Source organism: Gossypium hirsutum, chromosome D11 (assembly GCF_007990345.1).
Source record: "Gossypium hirsutum isolate 1008001.06 chromosome D11, Gossypium_hirsutum_v2.1, whole genome shotgun sequence".
In the NCBI taxonomy this organism is placed as follows: Eukaryota; Viridiplantae; Streptophyta; class Magnoliopsida; order Malvales; family Malvaceae; genus Gossypium; species Gossypium hirsutum.
In genome coordinates this window covers 69,566,819-69,581,949 of record NC_053447.1, presented here as the reverse complement: position 1 = coordinate 69,581,949, position 15,131 = coordinate 69,566,819, and the positions used below count along the sequence as shown (strand labels likewise).

At 36.4% G+C, this 15,131-nt stretch overlaps 1 protein-coding gene and 1 pseudogene across 1 annotated transcript; one reads left to right on the top strand and one right to left on the bottom strand.

Moving 5' to 3' along the window:
* The first annotated feature begins 8,966 nt into the window (after nt 1–8,966).
* Nucleotides 8,967–10,337, top strand: LOC107901206 (AAA-ATPase At1g43910). Its single transcript, XM_016827111.2, has 2 exons — nt 8,967–9,731; nt 9,817–10,337. The coding sequence occupies exons 1-2, from the start codon at nt 8,982–8,984 to the stop codon at nt 10,294–10,296; spliced, it is 1,230 nt and encodes a 409-aa protein (XP_016682600.1). The 5' UTR covers nt 8,967–8,981; the 3' UTR covers nt 10,297–10,337.
* A 40-nt stretch (nt 10,338–10,377) lies between these two features.
* LOC121223517 (uncharacterized) lies at nt 10,378–13,535 on the bottom strand (annotated as a pseudogene).
* Between the last annotated feature and the right edge of the window lie 1,596 nt (nt 13,536–15,131).

Genomic DNA, 15,131 nt, shown 5'->3' with positions numbered 1-15,131 from the left:
ATATCTTCAGGGAAGGATTGAGCACCAATGCCGAAGGAAAGTTTGATAGATTTGGTTTAGGGTACAAGCAGACATGAAGCAGAAGAAGAAAGAATAGAGAAGAGACAAGAGAGAAGAAGGGCGCGTTTGAATGGACATGAAGCTAAGTGTGAGCCTTTAACCTTTCCCCACATATCTCATCTTTTGTGTCGGGAGGATTTATCATTCTGAATGTGGAGTGTCCGGTAGCGGCATGGGAGGAATGTTGGAAAATGTTTATACCAACGCCATAGAAGCAACGGAAAGGAGGGCTTTGTTGGAGATCTGCCCTTATGAGCCTGGAAGCGAGCTAAACATTGGACTGCTGAAGAAATCCCTGTAGTCTTTAGGGCTTATTCAGAGTAATGCTCAAAACATTCCTGTTGTTTGTTGGCCTAGAAACAATATGAAATTTTTTGGAAATAGGCATGGGGCCTAAATATCATTATTTTAATGAAATACTGTCAACGTTCATCTTGATCAGTCATTTTTTTTTATATTTTCATTTGGTTGATTGTCTTACAAATAATTCTTTCATTTTAATTCTTTTGCACAAACATATTCATAAATTTATATTCTTGGTATATTCTTTGATATGCCTTCATAGGTCTTCAGATATCAATACATGAGTGACGCTGCCTCAAACACGGAGCCTATTTTTGAGCAAGAGTGTGTTCAGAGGATCCCACGACTTTGAAAATGACGAAGATTATGATGCATCTCCGGACTTGTTAAGAATGATGGAACAAGAGGATAAGCATATCCTACCTCATAGGGAATCGTTAGAAATAGTGAGCCTAGAGGATGGAAAGGAGGTGAAAATTGGAACTGAAATCACCGCAAAGAAAGACAAGACCTCATTAATTTGCTCCGAGAGTTCAAGGATGTTTTGCGTGGTCGTACCAAGATATGCCTGGGCTAAGTACTAACATTGTGGTGCATCGTCTGCCCATAAAAGAGGATTGTAAACCCGTTCAACAGAAGCTCAGGAGAATGAGACCTGACATTGTGTTGAAAATAAGAGAAGAAGTCAAAAGACAATTGACGCTGGATTCTTACAAGAGGTCAAGTATTCGGATTGGGTAGCCAACATCGTCCCTGTTCCCAAAAAGATGGAAAGGTACGAATGTGTGTGGATTATAGGGATTTGAACAAGGCTAGTCCAAAGGACAACTTTCCACTGCCTCACATTGATACTTTGGTAGATAACACGGCGGGCTATTCATTGTTTTCTTTCATGGACGGTTTCTCTGGATACAATCAAATAAAGATGCATCCTGGAGACATGAGAAAAACCACATTCATTACCTTATGGGGAACATTCTGTTACAAGGTAATGCCCTTCGGATTGAAGAATGCGGGAGCAACGTATCAAAGAGCTATGGTGACTTTGTTTCACGACATGATGCACAAGGAGATCGAAGTCTATGTTGACGATATGATCGCGAAGTCTAGAACGGAAGAAGAGCATGTTCAGGTCTTGAAAAGGTTATTTTTGAGATTAAAGAAATTTCAGCTCAAGCTTAACCCGGCCAAATGCACGTTTGGAGCCAGATCAGGGAAGTTATTAGGCTTCATAGTTAGCAAAAAGGGGATCGAGGTTGACCCAGACAAAGTAAAGGCAATACGAGATTTACCTCCCCCGCACACTCAGAAGGAGGTCCGAGGTTTCCTAGGGAGGCTGAATTACATTGCTCGGTTCATCTCACAACTGACAGAGAAATGTGATCCAGTATTCCGGCTCTTAAAGAAACATAACCCGGGCGAATGGAATGAAGAGTGTCAGAGGGCTTTCGATAAGATAAAGCAGTACTTGGCTAATACTCCAGTCTTATCACCTCCAAGTCCAGATAGGCCATTGATATTGTATCTAACAGTGTTGGAGAATTCCATGGGATGCGTATTGGGCCAACATGAGAGACGGGAAAGAAAGAAAAGGCAATATACTATCTCAGTAAGAAATTTATCGATTGCGAAATGAGGTACTCATCAATTGAGAAGTTGTGTTGTGCTCTAATCTGGGCAACCCGAAGACTGAGGCAGTATATGTTGTATCACACGACTTGGCTGATTTCAAAGTTAGATCCTTTAAAATATATGATGGAATCGACTGCTTTGAACGGGAGAATGGCTAGATGGCAGATCTTGCTCTCAGAATTTGATATAGTATATGTCAGTCAAAAGGCCATAAAGGGAAGTGCAATAGCCGATTTCCTAGCTAGTAGAGCCTTGGAGGACTATGAATCTTTGAATTTCGATTTTCCAAACGAGGACTTGATGTATGTGGCGAATACTGAAGAAAATCTTCAAATGGATTACGTATGGAAGTTAAATTTTGATGGAGCTTCAAATGCTACGGGTAATGGAGTTGGGGCAGTCTTGGTATCCCCAAGTGGAGATCATTATCCTGTTGCTAGCAAGTTGGACTTCGATTGTACAAATAACATGGCAGAATATGAAGCATGTATTATGGGCATTCGTGCAGCCATTGAACGGAACATCAAAGTACTGAGAGTATACGGGGATTCAGCGTTGGTGATATACCAACTCAAAGGGGAGTGGGAGACTAGAGATCCTAAGCTAATCGGTTATAGAAAACTAGTTCTTGATTTGGCTGAGGAGTTTGACGATATCACCTTCTATTACCTCCCACGGGAGGAAAACCAAATGGCTGATGCATTAGCTACTCTAGCTTCGATGATTCAGGTGAATAGACTTGAGGCAATGAGGCCTGTTCAGATGAGTATCTCTGAGACCCCGGCTAATTGCTGCAATATTGAGGAGGAGGGAAAAGATGATTGTCCTTGGTATCAGAGTATCTTACAATATGTGAAGAATCGGGAATACCCTGATCAAGCGACAGAGAATGACAAAAGAACTCTGAGAAAGATAGCCATTGAATATGTCTTAGATGGAGAAGTGTTATATAAAAGAAGGAAGGATCAAGTACTGTTAAGATGTGTGGATGCTGTGGAAGCCAAGAAAATTTTGGAAGAAGTCCATGAGGGTATTTGTGGGACGCACGCCAGTGGTTTCACGATGGCCAGACAGATCATGAGATTTGGGTACTATTGGCCCACCATGGAAGGAGATTGTATTGATCATGCCAGAAAGTGCCACAAATGCCAAATTTACGGAGACAAAATACACGCGCCTCCTTCACCTCTTCACGTCATGACCTCTCCTTGGCCGTTTCCATGTGGGGTATGGATGTTATTGGGCCAATATCACCAAAGGCTTCTAATGGGCATCGCTTCATCTTCGTAGTAATTGATTACTTTACCAAGTGGGTGGAGGCTGCTTCATATGCAAATGTCACGAAAGCAGTAGTCAGCAAATTCTTGAAGAAGGAGATCATTTGTCGATATGGAATGCCTGAGAGGATCATATCCGACAATGCGATGAACTTGAATAATAGCACAATAGCTGAAGTTTGTAGCAAATTTAAAATTAAGCATCATAACTCATCGCCGTATCGTCCCAAAATGAATGGTGCAGTGGAGGCGGCCAATAAAAACATTAAAAGGATTGTGGGGAAAATGACTGAAACCTACAAGGATTGGCATGAGAAATTATCATTTGCTCTCCTTGCTATCGAACATCTGTTAGAACTTCTACTGGGGCAACGCCTTTTTCTCTGGTTTATGGAATGGAGGCAGTATTACCCATTGAAATTGAAATCCCTTCTCTACGGGTGTTATCTGAGCTACAGTTGGATGAAGCCGATTGGATCCAATCTCGGTACGATCAGTTGAACCTAATAGAAGAAAAGAGGCTAAGAGCTATTCACCATGGGCAAATGTACCAGAAACGAATGATGCGAGCCTACAATAAAAAGGTTCGCCCCGAGAATTTCGTGAAGGGGACTTGGTACTAAAAAAGATTCTTCCTATGCAAAAAGATTTTAGAGGAAAATGGATGCCAAATTGGGAAGGCCCTTATGTTGTAAAGAAAGCCTTTTCTGGGGAGCTTTGATCCTATGCGAGATGGATGGCAAAAGTTTACCAAATCCGGTAAACGCAGACTCCGTCAAGAAATACTTCACATGAAAGAAAGGGGAACCAAAGTGAAAACCCGTAAAGACGCTTTGCTTCCTAAAAAAAAAAAAACTTTGGAGAGGCTAAGGTGAAAACCCGTAAAGGGCACTTTGAGACCAAAGAGGGCTTGAGTCGAAAACCCGAAAAGGGCGACTCAAGTATTGGGCAGGATTGGAACATCAGGACTTGAGCGGATCAAATTTTGATCAGGGGCATATGATGATCTTGCTTTACCAATAAGAAAGGATATGCAACGTCTTGGAACATTGACAGAGTATTGCAGATCTCCTGAACACATGTCAAACTTAGAAGGGTCTTCGGAAAGTTTGTACAGAGAAACTCAAGCGGCGATAACTGGGGCACCTAGTTCTTAGGTGTATTCTTGAAAATACATTTTTTATTTTCTTTCTTTCTTCCTTTCCTTTTGTGAAAACGCACATTCTCAATCCATTTCTTTGTTACCTTTCTTTCGCCATCTTTGATGTTTTATTCGAGTTATGATCAGAACTAGCTTTATTCTTATCCATTGTTATGGTCTTTTTGAACATGTTGCATAGGAATATTGATTAACGAACTAATAAAACTTTCAGGAAAGAAGTTTTGCATATTACTCTGAAAAGTTCTAAATAATATAGGAACCTGAAACAGGACTAATGTTTAGAACACGCCAATTTTAAAGGTTGGAAATCTAAGAAGGAAGAGTCTAAGTTAAAGACTATCCTTTCAGATTTTGTTGTCTAAACATTGATTGAACAAAATGACAAGCTGTCGTGTTAATTACAAAGCTTAAATGAACAAGCAAGCAATGATCATCAGGCAATAGGAAGAGGTTACCTCGGATAAGAGAGCCTTCACTTGCGCATAAGGCTTTGGTACGACACCTTGAGAATGGTGTAGGAAACCAAAACGGTTCAGATCCTATATCCCCGAATTGTGATAAAAGAGGACAGAGGAAAAGCCACATATTTCTACCCTTAGATTACTGTGAGAGAATGATGGTACAAATTTTGGCGTCCCAGTGGATATAACTTTGAGGTTTACAATGGGGACAGTCTGGCTAAATGTTTCTTCAGAAAAATCAGTCAAGCGAGAAGGCGTTGTAGCACATCAGTCACAAAACCTTGATAAACTTCGAGTAGTGATAACCTAAGCGAGATCATTCTCGGAGAAATAAAATTCTGCATTCATGCAAACACCATTCACATATGTCTAGTTAGGAGCATTTGTTTCATTTTGATCATGTCATCCTAATCATTAGGCATAATTAGGTTTATTATACAGGTCTTATCTCCCTGAGATTACAGTGGAACAAACCAAAGAATTTCAGATCTTATCTCCCTGAGATTACAGCGGAGCAGATCAAGGATAGTAACCCTATCTCCTTGAGAGTACAATGGAGCGGATTAAAGGATCTTATCTCTCTGAAGTTACAGTAGAGAAGATCACATCAGGTCTTATCTCCCTGAGATTACAGTGGAACAGACCAAAGAATTTCAGATCTTATCTCCCTGAGGTTACAGTGGAGCAGATTGAAGCCAGAGATCTTATCTCCCTGAGATTACAGCGGAGCAGATCGAAGACACTATCCTATCTCCCTGAAGTTACAGTGGAGCGGATTAAAATAAGAGATCTTATCTCCCTGAGATTACAGCGGAGCAGATCGAAGACACTATCCTATCTCCCCGAAGTTACAGTGGAGCGGATTAAAGGATCTTATCTCTCTGAGGTTACAGCAGAGTAGATCGCATCAAGTCTTATTTCCCTGAAGATGCAGTGGAATAGACTAAAAACAACAAGTCATGTCCCCTAAAGTTGTAGCGGAGCGAACAGTAGATAGCAATTCTTATCATGTCTAATCTTATTCCTCTAAAGTTGTAGTGGAATAGATGGAAGCGAAGTCACAAACCTTGTCTCTCTGAAGTTGCAGTAAAGCAGGTTGAAGTCACGAATCTTATCCCTTGAAGTGAAGTGGGGCAAGTTGAGGATATGAGTCCGATTTCCCCGAAGTTGCAGTGGAGCGGGTCAAAATGATGGACCTTACCCCTGAAGCTACAATAGAGTGGATTGAAGCTACAAGTTTTGTCTTTTGGAAGTTACAGTGGAGTGGGTCGACGCAACAAGACACAGTGGACTAGAATAAAGTTACTTGAAAAGAAGCGTCAAGAGAAGTCAATACTCGGCAAAGACTGGACAAAAATTGGTCTTTCTTAGTCTTTGCTCTGTTATCGTTACACGACAACGAGCAAAGAGGGGCAGCTGTACAAGCCCAATTTTGACCCAGGGCCCAATAACAAATTTTAACCTAAAAACTACCCAGGCCCAACTAGCCTAACCCAATCAGCCCAAAACATAAACACCTAGCAGAAACCCTAGCCCCCTGTTGTGCCGCACCTGCTCCTGGCCTCCTCACCTGTCCTCTGTTCACAGCCGTCACCACCCACTCCACTGCGCCACCTGCTCCAAGTCAATCACCATGCAACAAGGAAGCAAACACGCAACAGCCAAAGAAAAGAAAGGAAAAGAAAACAAAAAATAGGAATTAATATCGGCTATAAAAGCCAAGCATATAACTCTCTTTTGTTCTCTTCCCTGGCAACTTTGGTAACAAAACAAAAATAGATTCAACCGAAAGAAAATAAAAAAGGCAGATTCAAGGTCTCTTTCTCTTCAGTTCTGAAGTTTTTTATTTTATTTATTTTGCTCTCTTTTCTCTTCATATATATATAAATAAAGATAGTAAAAAAGGAGTTAAAACAAAACCTTACCTGCGCTGCGCCGGAAGAGGGAGGAAGGCGAAGGATTTCACCCCATTTTTCGAGTCTTCGGCTTCCGATTCAGGAGATTCAGCCCCGGATCTATGGCCTGGAGGCCATGGACTTCAAAAAAGGACCAAAAAGGTCCGATTTTGAACCTCCGGCCACCACACATGGTGGCTCTGCTGCGGAGACTCGTCGGAAATCCTAAGCCGGACCATGGCCGGACCTGAGAGAAAAAGAGAGAGTTTTCTCTCTGTTTTATTAAAAAAGAAGAAGATGAAACTGTTTTTTTAGCTTTTTTAGTATTTATATTAAACGTGAAACGGCGCCGTTTTAGCAAAGGGGATCCGCGCGTCGACCCGACCCGACCCGAAGGATCCGCGTGTTTTTAATTTTTGGGCTATTTACGCGCGCAGTCCCTCTGACTTGTGGCGTGTTTCAATTTGGTCCTATTTCGCTATTTCTTTGTTTTTAATTTGACCACAAATTTTTATTTCTGTTTCATTTTAGTCCCCTGAAGCGCCGCATTTTGAGATTTTGGTCTATTTTCCATTTTGGTCCCTCTTCTTTCCGTGCGTGTTACAATTTAGTCTTTTTAGTCCTTTTTTATTTCGAATCTATCCAGTATTTTTTATTTTACTTCGATTTAGTCCTCTTTTTAGTACTTTTGCTATTATTATTATTATTATTATTATTATTATTATTATTATTAGTATTGGTATTATTGTTGTTACTTTTATATCTCTATTCATATTTACTTATGTATTTTTAAATATATATATGTCTTATTATTATCATATAAGTGCTTATGTACATATTTTACATATAATTTGTTTAATATATATACGTATACTCATATTTCTTTTTTATATATATCTATATACATATACATATTTTTATTTTTATAAGTATATATATTTATATGTATGTATTTATATTTTTTGTATATCTTAATTTGCATAGACATATACATACATATTTTCAATATATTTTAAACATATATATATAAATTAACGTATTTATTTGTATACGTATGTATATTTTCATTATTTTTAAACTTTAATTTGTACATACATATTTTTATGCGCTGACTTTATATATGCATTTCATTATTTTCATATTCCATAATTTTATACACCTATATATATATATATACATATTTTTATATATATGCATATTTTTCTTCTTTATATTTTAAAATATACTTTATATATATATTGTAATTTATGAATACACACATATTTTATTTTTTGTCTATACATATATATATATATCCCTTTACATTTTAATTGTATTCACTATTTATTTATTTCATTTTCATTATTATTTTGAACGAATGTTTAATTTATTTGTTTATATACATTGTTATTTTATATGATTGTAGGTTTGACTTTTATTTATTTTATATTGTTGCTATTGCTCGTATCATTTTTACACTTTTGTATTCATTATGATTTTGTCATGTATAACAATGTAATTTGCTTTCACATTTTTTACTACGACTTCATGTTTTTATTTCACTCGATAATAAAATTTGTTTAAAAAAATGATATTTTGTGTTTAGATTCGAGAGGATCGTACCCTAACTTACTGGGTTTCGATTTCCATAATAAATCTAAATACACTAATCTTTTCAAACTCAAGTTTTGAAACGATCTCGGGAATTAAGAAAAGATCGTGTCCTAATTTACTGGGCATGATCCCTTTCCTAAACCCGAGATAATAAAATATCTTTTAAATAAGTAAAATTCTGGCATTCATTCACGTATTGGGAATTTGAGACATTGTATTCTAACTTACTGGATATGATTCTCTTTCTCGAATAATGTGAAATATGCCCATTTTCCTAAAATTTTCAACGTTTTAATACAAGGATCGTATTTTTTAAATTCTTCTAAGTTTTCAATTTTCGACATTAAGACATTAAGTAATCAACTAAGGTACCAATTTTGGGCGTATCGAGGGTGCTAATCCTTCCTCGTGCGTAACCGACTCCCGAACCCGTTTTCTGAATTTCGCGGACCAAACTTGTTGTTTTAATAAAATCAAACCGTTTATTAAAAACAACCACTTTTCGAGGTGATCCAATCACACCTCATAAAAAAGGATTGGTGGCGACTCCCGTCTCATTTTTCAAAACCCAAGTTGACCCCGTTTTTCAATCAAAAAAATGGCGTCAACAGGACCCTCCAGCGAATGTATTGTTGTAGGTTTCGATGAGTCAAGTGACCCTAGGAAACCACTAAAACGAAGCATCCCTGTTGGTTGCACGATCACGGATGATTTCCAAGGCATACGCTTGAAATGGGCTTTATCTTCAATTGAAACAAAAAAGTACTACGTCCCTAATAAGAGATTCTTTAGCTTGACCTGTAAGAAAAGTGATAGAGAAAGGGTTGAGCAAAGATATTTCCCTTTCATCAACAAAACTGCACAAGCGATTCTGAGCAAGAGTGAGAGCCTCAACATTTACACATACGATCAAGACTGTTCCATGTGGGAGCCCGCAGTTTTCAAGCACCCAGCAACATTTGATACCCTGGCAATGGAGCCCGACCTTAAGGAGTTCATAATGAAGGATCTTGACTCATTCGTGGAACGCAAGGAGTTTTTCGAGAATGTTGGCAGGGCCTGGAAACGAGGGTACCTTTTGTATGGTCCACCAGGGACAGGAAAATCATCACTGGTTGCTGCAATTGCAAATTACATGAGATATAATGTATATGATCTTCAGTTTCAAAGCGTAAGAAACGATTCTGATCTCAGACGCGTACTCACATCCACAACAAACCGCTCCATTCTGCTCATTGAAGACATAGATTGTAGCACGAAAGTCACACATGATCGAACCAAGGTCAAAGAAAATTGTGAAGAAGAAGAAAATGATGAACTCAAACATCCCTATGGTACCGATCCTGGGGTAATTCATTTGTTTCTCTACTTATCTTGGTTTGGTTGAAGTTGAAACAAGTTTTTCAAGTCTCTAATCTAACATAATTTTGCAGGTAACACTGTCAGGTTTACTCAACTTCATTGATGGATTGTGGTCGAGCTGTGGGAATGAAAGAATCATAATCTTCACCACAAATCATAAAGAAAAGTTAGATCCGGCGCTGCTACGGCCAGGGCGAATGGACGTGCATATTTACATGGGATATTGTAGTCCAGCAGGATTCAGAAAACTTGCAGCTTCATATCTTGAAATCAAAGATGACAAACTGTTTGGCCGCATTGATGATATGATTAAAAGTGTGGAGGTTACTCCAGCTGAAGTGGCACAACAACTAATGATCAGTAATGAACCAAAAGTTGCACTCGAAAGTCTCATCGAATTTCTTAACACGAAGAAGAAGGATATAGAGGAAGCAGCAGTTGAAGAGAAGGAAAAGAGTAATAACGAAGAGCAAGAATCAGAAGAAAAGCAAATTGAAAGACAAAATTCAGAGTTTGTCGAGTCTGAAACAAGATGCATATATTTGACTTAGTTTAGCTAAGTTACGAAGTAATAAAAGCTTTTGTTTGTTTATACTTAATTACTTGTCAGTTCTTGAAAGGGATAAACAGCATGAAGAAGACTCAATCATTTGCATACGAATAGTGGTCAAATTCAAACCAACCGCAATTTTTAGCTAGTTAACTAAAAGTCCCCTGATAAGGTTAAATTTTGTTGTGGCATTTACAGTAACTTGACTGTATATCATCACAGCTTCATGGTTGAATTTCTTTTAAATCAGGTGTCAAGTTTAGGATCTTGCTGATCAAAGATATTACACAACCAATCATCTCTACCGCTGCAATGATGAAAGAGGTAAACCCTGGAGAAAGTTATATGAAGGGGGCAGTATATCTTTTGCCGATGATAGAGATTGAATCAACTCATCTAATTGCCGTGCAAACATGCAAACTACATCTGCTACATTCCTGGTTATCCAATCTTCATGTACCCTGCAGAATTGGGAAAACAATTATAGTGCATTAAACAAAAATTGATATTGATAAGTTAAATACGAATGGGAAATAACATGAATGCAAAAATTAATACTCAAGGAAATTGATAACTTAGCTATCTCAACCATGGAAATGAATTAGATATTGAATAAGAGAGATTACAGCAATGAAACCAATGAATTCTTCCAGGTGTCCAAATATTTTTTTTACTGAATCTTGCAAAAGCAGACAATCCAATTCTAACAGCAATTTCTGTTCTATCCTTCAAGCATGTGAGTTTTATAAGTGCCAAGTCAGGCATATTATTCTTTTATCACTATCATTCAAGAGTATCAATGTGCTTTGGCTTTGCGTTTCTTTCTTGTTTCAATTTCCTAGTTTACATATGTATGTGCCACTGAACTTGTTCAGTGAAGAATGAGAACCAAATTTTTGTCAATGACTGCAGGGCATAAGACCAAGAGCATCAAAAGTTTCCAAACATGAAACAACTAATCTATTAAGCAAGTCAGAAAATCAACGAGCTTATTGTTTTAGCTAACAGTCAATTGAGATCAATTGAGACTAACCTCGGCTGAGATGCAGGAGTTTCACCACAATCAGAAAAGATCACCTTGATAATAGGGAGTAAATCTAACTTCAGAATAGATTCAGCTGCACTAGTTGTGTCCAAACAATAACCAGAACAGCACCAAGAGTTTGGATTTAGCAGAACAATTTGCAACAATGGAGACTTGGTTTTAAAATCTCTAATCAAAGTTCGAAATGATAATTCATCTTTTGCATTCTCCACTAGCTGATTAGTGAACATTCTTTCCAAGCTATATTTTCTGTTCACAATGAGAAAACTTAAGGATGCAGTACGATCTACATCAATCAGAATAAAGTAACACTTCTAAAGCTATCTAATCACTAAAATGATTCATATGTAAGAAAAAATCCAAACAAAATAATTTATGGTAATTGTGCTCAATTACCAAATGGGTTTCTGCTCACCTGAATAAGTCCCCTGATCCACCAGCAGATGAAGAAGTGGAAACGTAGCATTTAAAGAGTCGAACTCCACCATCAATGGGTGCAGCACCATTATAAAAAGGATAAGCTCCAAGAAGCGATAAACAGTTAGGGCATACAAATTCCATCCAATCAATATCCATCGAGAGATTGTAAGATTTAGCCATAAAAACATTTCCAAGAAAACCATTAAGAAACAGTTTCTGATTAGCCAAAAGCTGTGAAGTGTTTTGGTCCACTGGACAAGTTACGGGAACACTGTGTTGGCTACCTTCGTCAAAATGATTTTGTATATGATCTGCTGTATGAACACAACACCCTCGCGCTGATGTCTCAGTTTCAGAGAAATCTGATAGAGGTAATGCAGAAAAAAATTCATTACCACTGGCTTTCTCCTTAGTAACTAGCGCACTTGTACTAACACTATTATCCTTGAGATGAATAGAGCTCAACTTCTCGCATAAGTCATTTGTTCTCTCTTGAGAACTTAACATATCTTCACTCAAACCAGAGTCACTAGAAAAATCTGGTCGAGGCTGGTATTCATGAGTTCCATTATAAAGTTTAAATGCCACGAGGTCATCCTTGAAAAGAAGAATGGTCGTAAAGTTTAAAAGACACACACCCTTAGCACATCTATAGGAATTTGCAAATCTAGTCACCAGCTTCTCACTTATACCCCGAATGAACAACAGCAACCTCCAAACCAATTATCAGCAACCTCTCGCCAGTCAATTGATGGCATTTCCACAAAATTTCTACATAAATAAATCAAAATTCCCAAAATAAATAGGAATGAAAGGACAACAAGCAAAGGGATATCAAACAGCACATATATTTGAAACTGACATTAATGAGGACAACGAAATGAAAACATATGACCTACCTAAGAGGACTTTTAGTCAGCCTAGTGGAGCATTTTCTGCAATAGAAGTGTACTCCTTCCATTGATGACAGACTCTTCAAATCTAACACACACACACACGCATACAAAAGAAGAAGAAGAAGAAGAATGAGCCAAGCGTAGAATAAGCTAATTTAAGCCTCCATTCAGTTGCCATGAGAAATGATAAAAAAAAAAAGGTCATGCCCAAATATAGCTTTTGCATATAAATCATAGAACTAAAATCCGCATCAATTTTTGCATTTTTCTATTAAAAACACCTTCTTCTCCACTTCCCCCCCCCCACCCCAAAAAAAAAGAAAGAAAGAAAGAAAGAAAAGAAAATACTAGCTTTTGCATTTTCACTTCGGGAGTAAAACGTTAAATACTGAAAAATAACAAATAAATGAAAGTTAAAATTGAACTAACCAGTATCCATCACCAGCGGCTTTGCAGCATCCAATGAGGGGTCATTATAGCCATTTTCAGACGAATCCAACATCAAATCAAAGCTGGAAACGATTGGATGATCAACAGGAAGAAGCAAAACAAGCTTAACCTCAATGTGATCATCCAAAGCTCTAAAACTCACCGGAGCTTCAGAATCTATCAGAACTCTTGGAATCGGAACCCTAAGCGACACCTCTTCCTTCTCCCCTCTTTTAGCCACGAAACGAGAAGATGAGATTGAGAAAGATTGAGTTGAACTTCGAGGTTTCTGCATTGAACCGAAGGCTTTGCTTGAGAATCGAAGAGGAACAAACGGAGATTTGGAGAATGAGATTGCGCTTCCCATGTGAACCGCCAGTTTCTAGGGTTTTCAAGGTTTGACATTTTTTCCCCTTCCTTCTGGGTTCCTCAATTGTTTCAGTTAAGTCAGTGTTTGTTACGCGCTTAAATTAAAACCAGACAGTTTTTCTTTTTTCTGTTTATTTCCTGAAATACCCTTAAGGTTCAAAAGCGGCCCAATGGGTATTTCGGATCAACGCCCATTTACTTTGCTAGAAAAGCCGATCCATTGGGACATTTTTGGCTAAATTATAAAGTTAAAGATTACAAATTTACAATATGCTTGAAGTTTCTATCATTTTATATATTTAGAATTTAAACCACATATTTTTATTTTTAAAATTTTTATTTTTTTTACCTTTAAATTTAAAAATTCAATTCTAGTTATTAAGGTTAAAATTATTTTGTTAAATTTTTCGGTTTGACATTTTAAAATTTTTTTAAAAAAAACCCACTCACTTGGTAATCAAGTGACAAAAAATATGACATTGTAATGCACCTAAATTTAACAAAGAATTTTAATGATTTTTATAATTTTTAAATTCACATAAATATTTTAATTGCAATAAAGTATTTTGACTAACTAATGACATTGTAAATTAAATTTCAAGTTTGAGCGTAGTATAGAAACCAAAATCTAAATTTGATCATTATAAATAAGAAATGAAATTTAATCATTATCTTATAAACTAAGAACGGATCGGAGGTATGTCATGTAAGAAAGGTCTTAAAATATAAAAGTGGAGGTATCAAATTAATAAAATTTAAAATATAAATATTAAATTTTGAGCATAGTATATGGACCAAAACTGAAATTTAATCATTGTTATATAATTTGACTTATCAAGCGGAGATAGAGCTTTTGTGTTAGAAAAAATAATTTATATAAATATTTTAGTAATTAATGCCATTATAAAAGGTAGGAGTGAAATTTATTATGTGAAATTAAAATATAAAGATTAAATTTTAAATCTGATTATAATATAGGGATCAAAACTGGGAAAGAAAAAAATGCCAAGAAAACACCTGTCATGTAAGGAACGCCTTTTATATATAGTTTATAGATATTAAATTTAATTATTCTACCAAATTTATTAAAAAAAAATTAGTATAAGAAGGTTCCAAAAGTTATGATTTAAATTTAAGATTAGTTTCCCAAATTCTTAATTTGCTCCTCCAGTTTCAACTTTACTTCATAAAGAAATGCAATAAATACAAAAATTTCTTTAAGAAAAAGTCATTGCAGCCACATATGATCACTATTATCATATTCATTAGATGTGGCATGCGACAATTAATTAATTCGCTAATCGTAATCAGTCTATTAAAAACATAAATATTTGCTTTACATTTCATTAGTACGTATTAAGATCCAAAGAATGAGCATAAAGGTTTTGAACGCAGTCATGGAAAGGGTAATGTTTAAAATGTTTTATATTTATACTTAAAAGATAAAAATTAAGTTTTTTTTTAATTTTTTAATTTAAAATTTTAATTCATAAATATTTTTCGTTAAAATTTGTTTGTTTGATATGTTATTTAGTAACGTGAGAAATAAATATATTTAATTGACAAATTTTAATAAAAATTACCGGTGAGATAATGATTGAACTAAAATTATTAAATTAAAAAATACAAAGATTAAATTTTAAATTTTGTAAAGTACAAAGACTAGTAATACATTTA

Bases quoted from the DNA above. Each gene is read 5' to 3' on its own strand.
- LOC107901206 (XM_016827111.2), top strand. From the start codon at position 8,982: ATGGCGTCAACAGGACCCTCCAGCGAATGTATTGTTGTAGGTTTCGAT. The intron at 9,732-9,816 runs GTAATTCATTTG...ATAATTTTGCAG, and splicing joins CCTATGGTACCGATCCTGGG to GTAACACTGTCAGGTTTACT.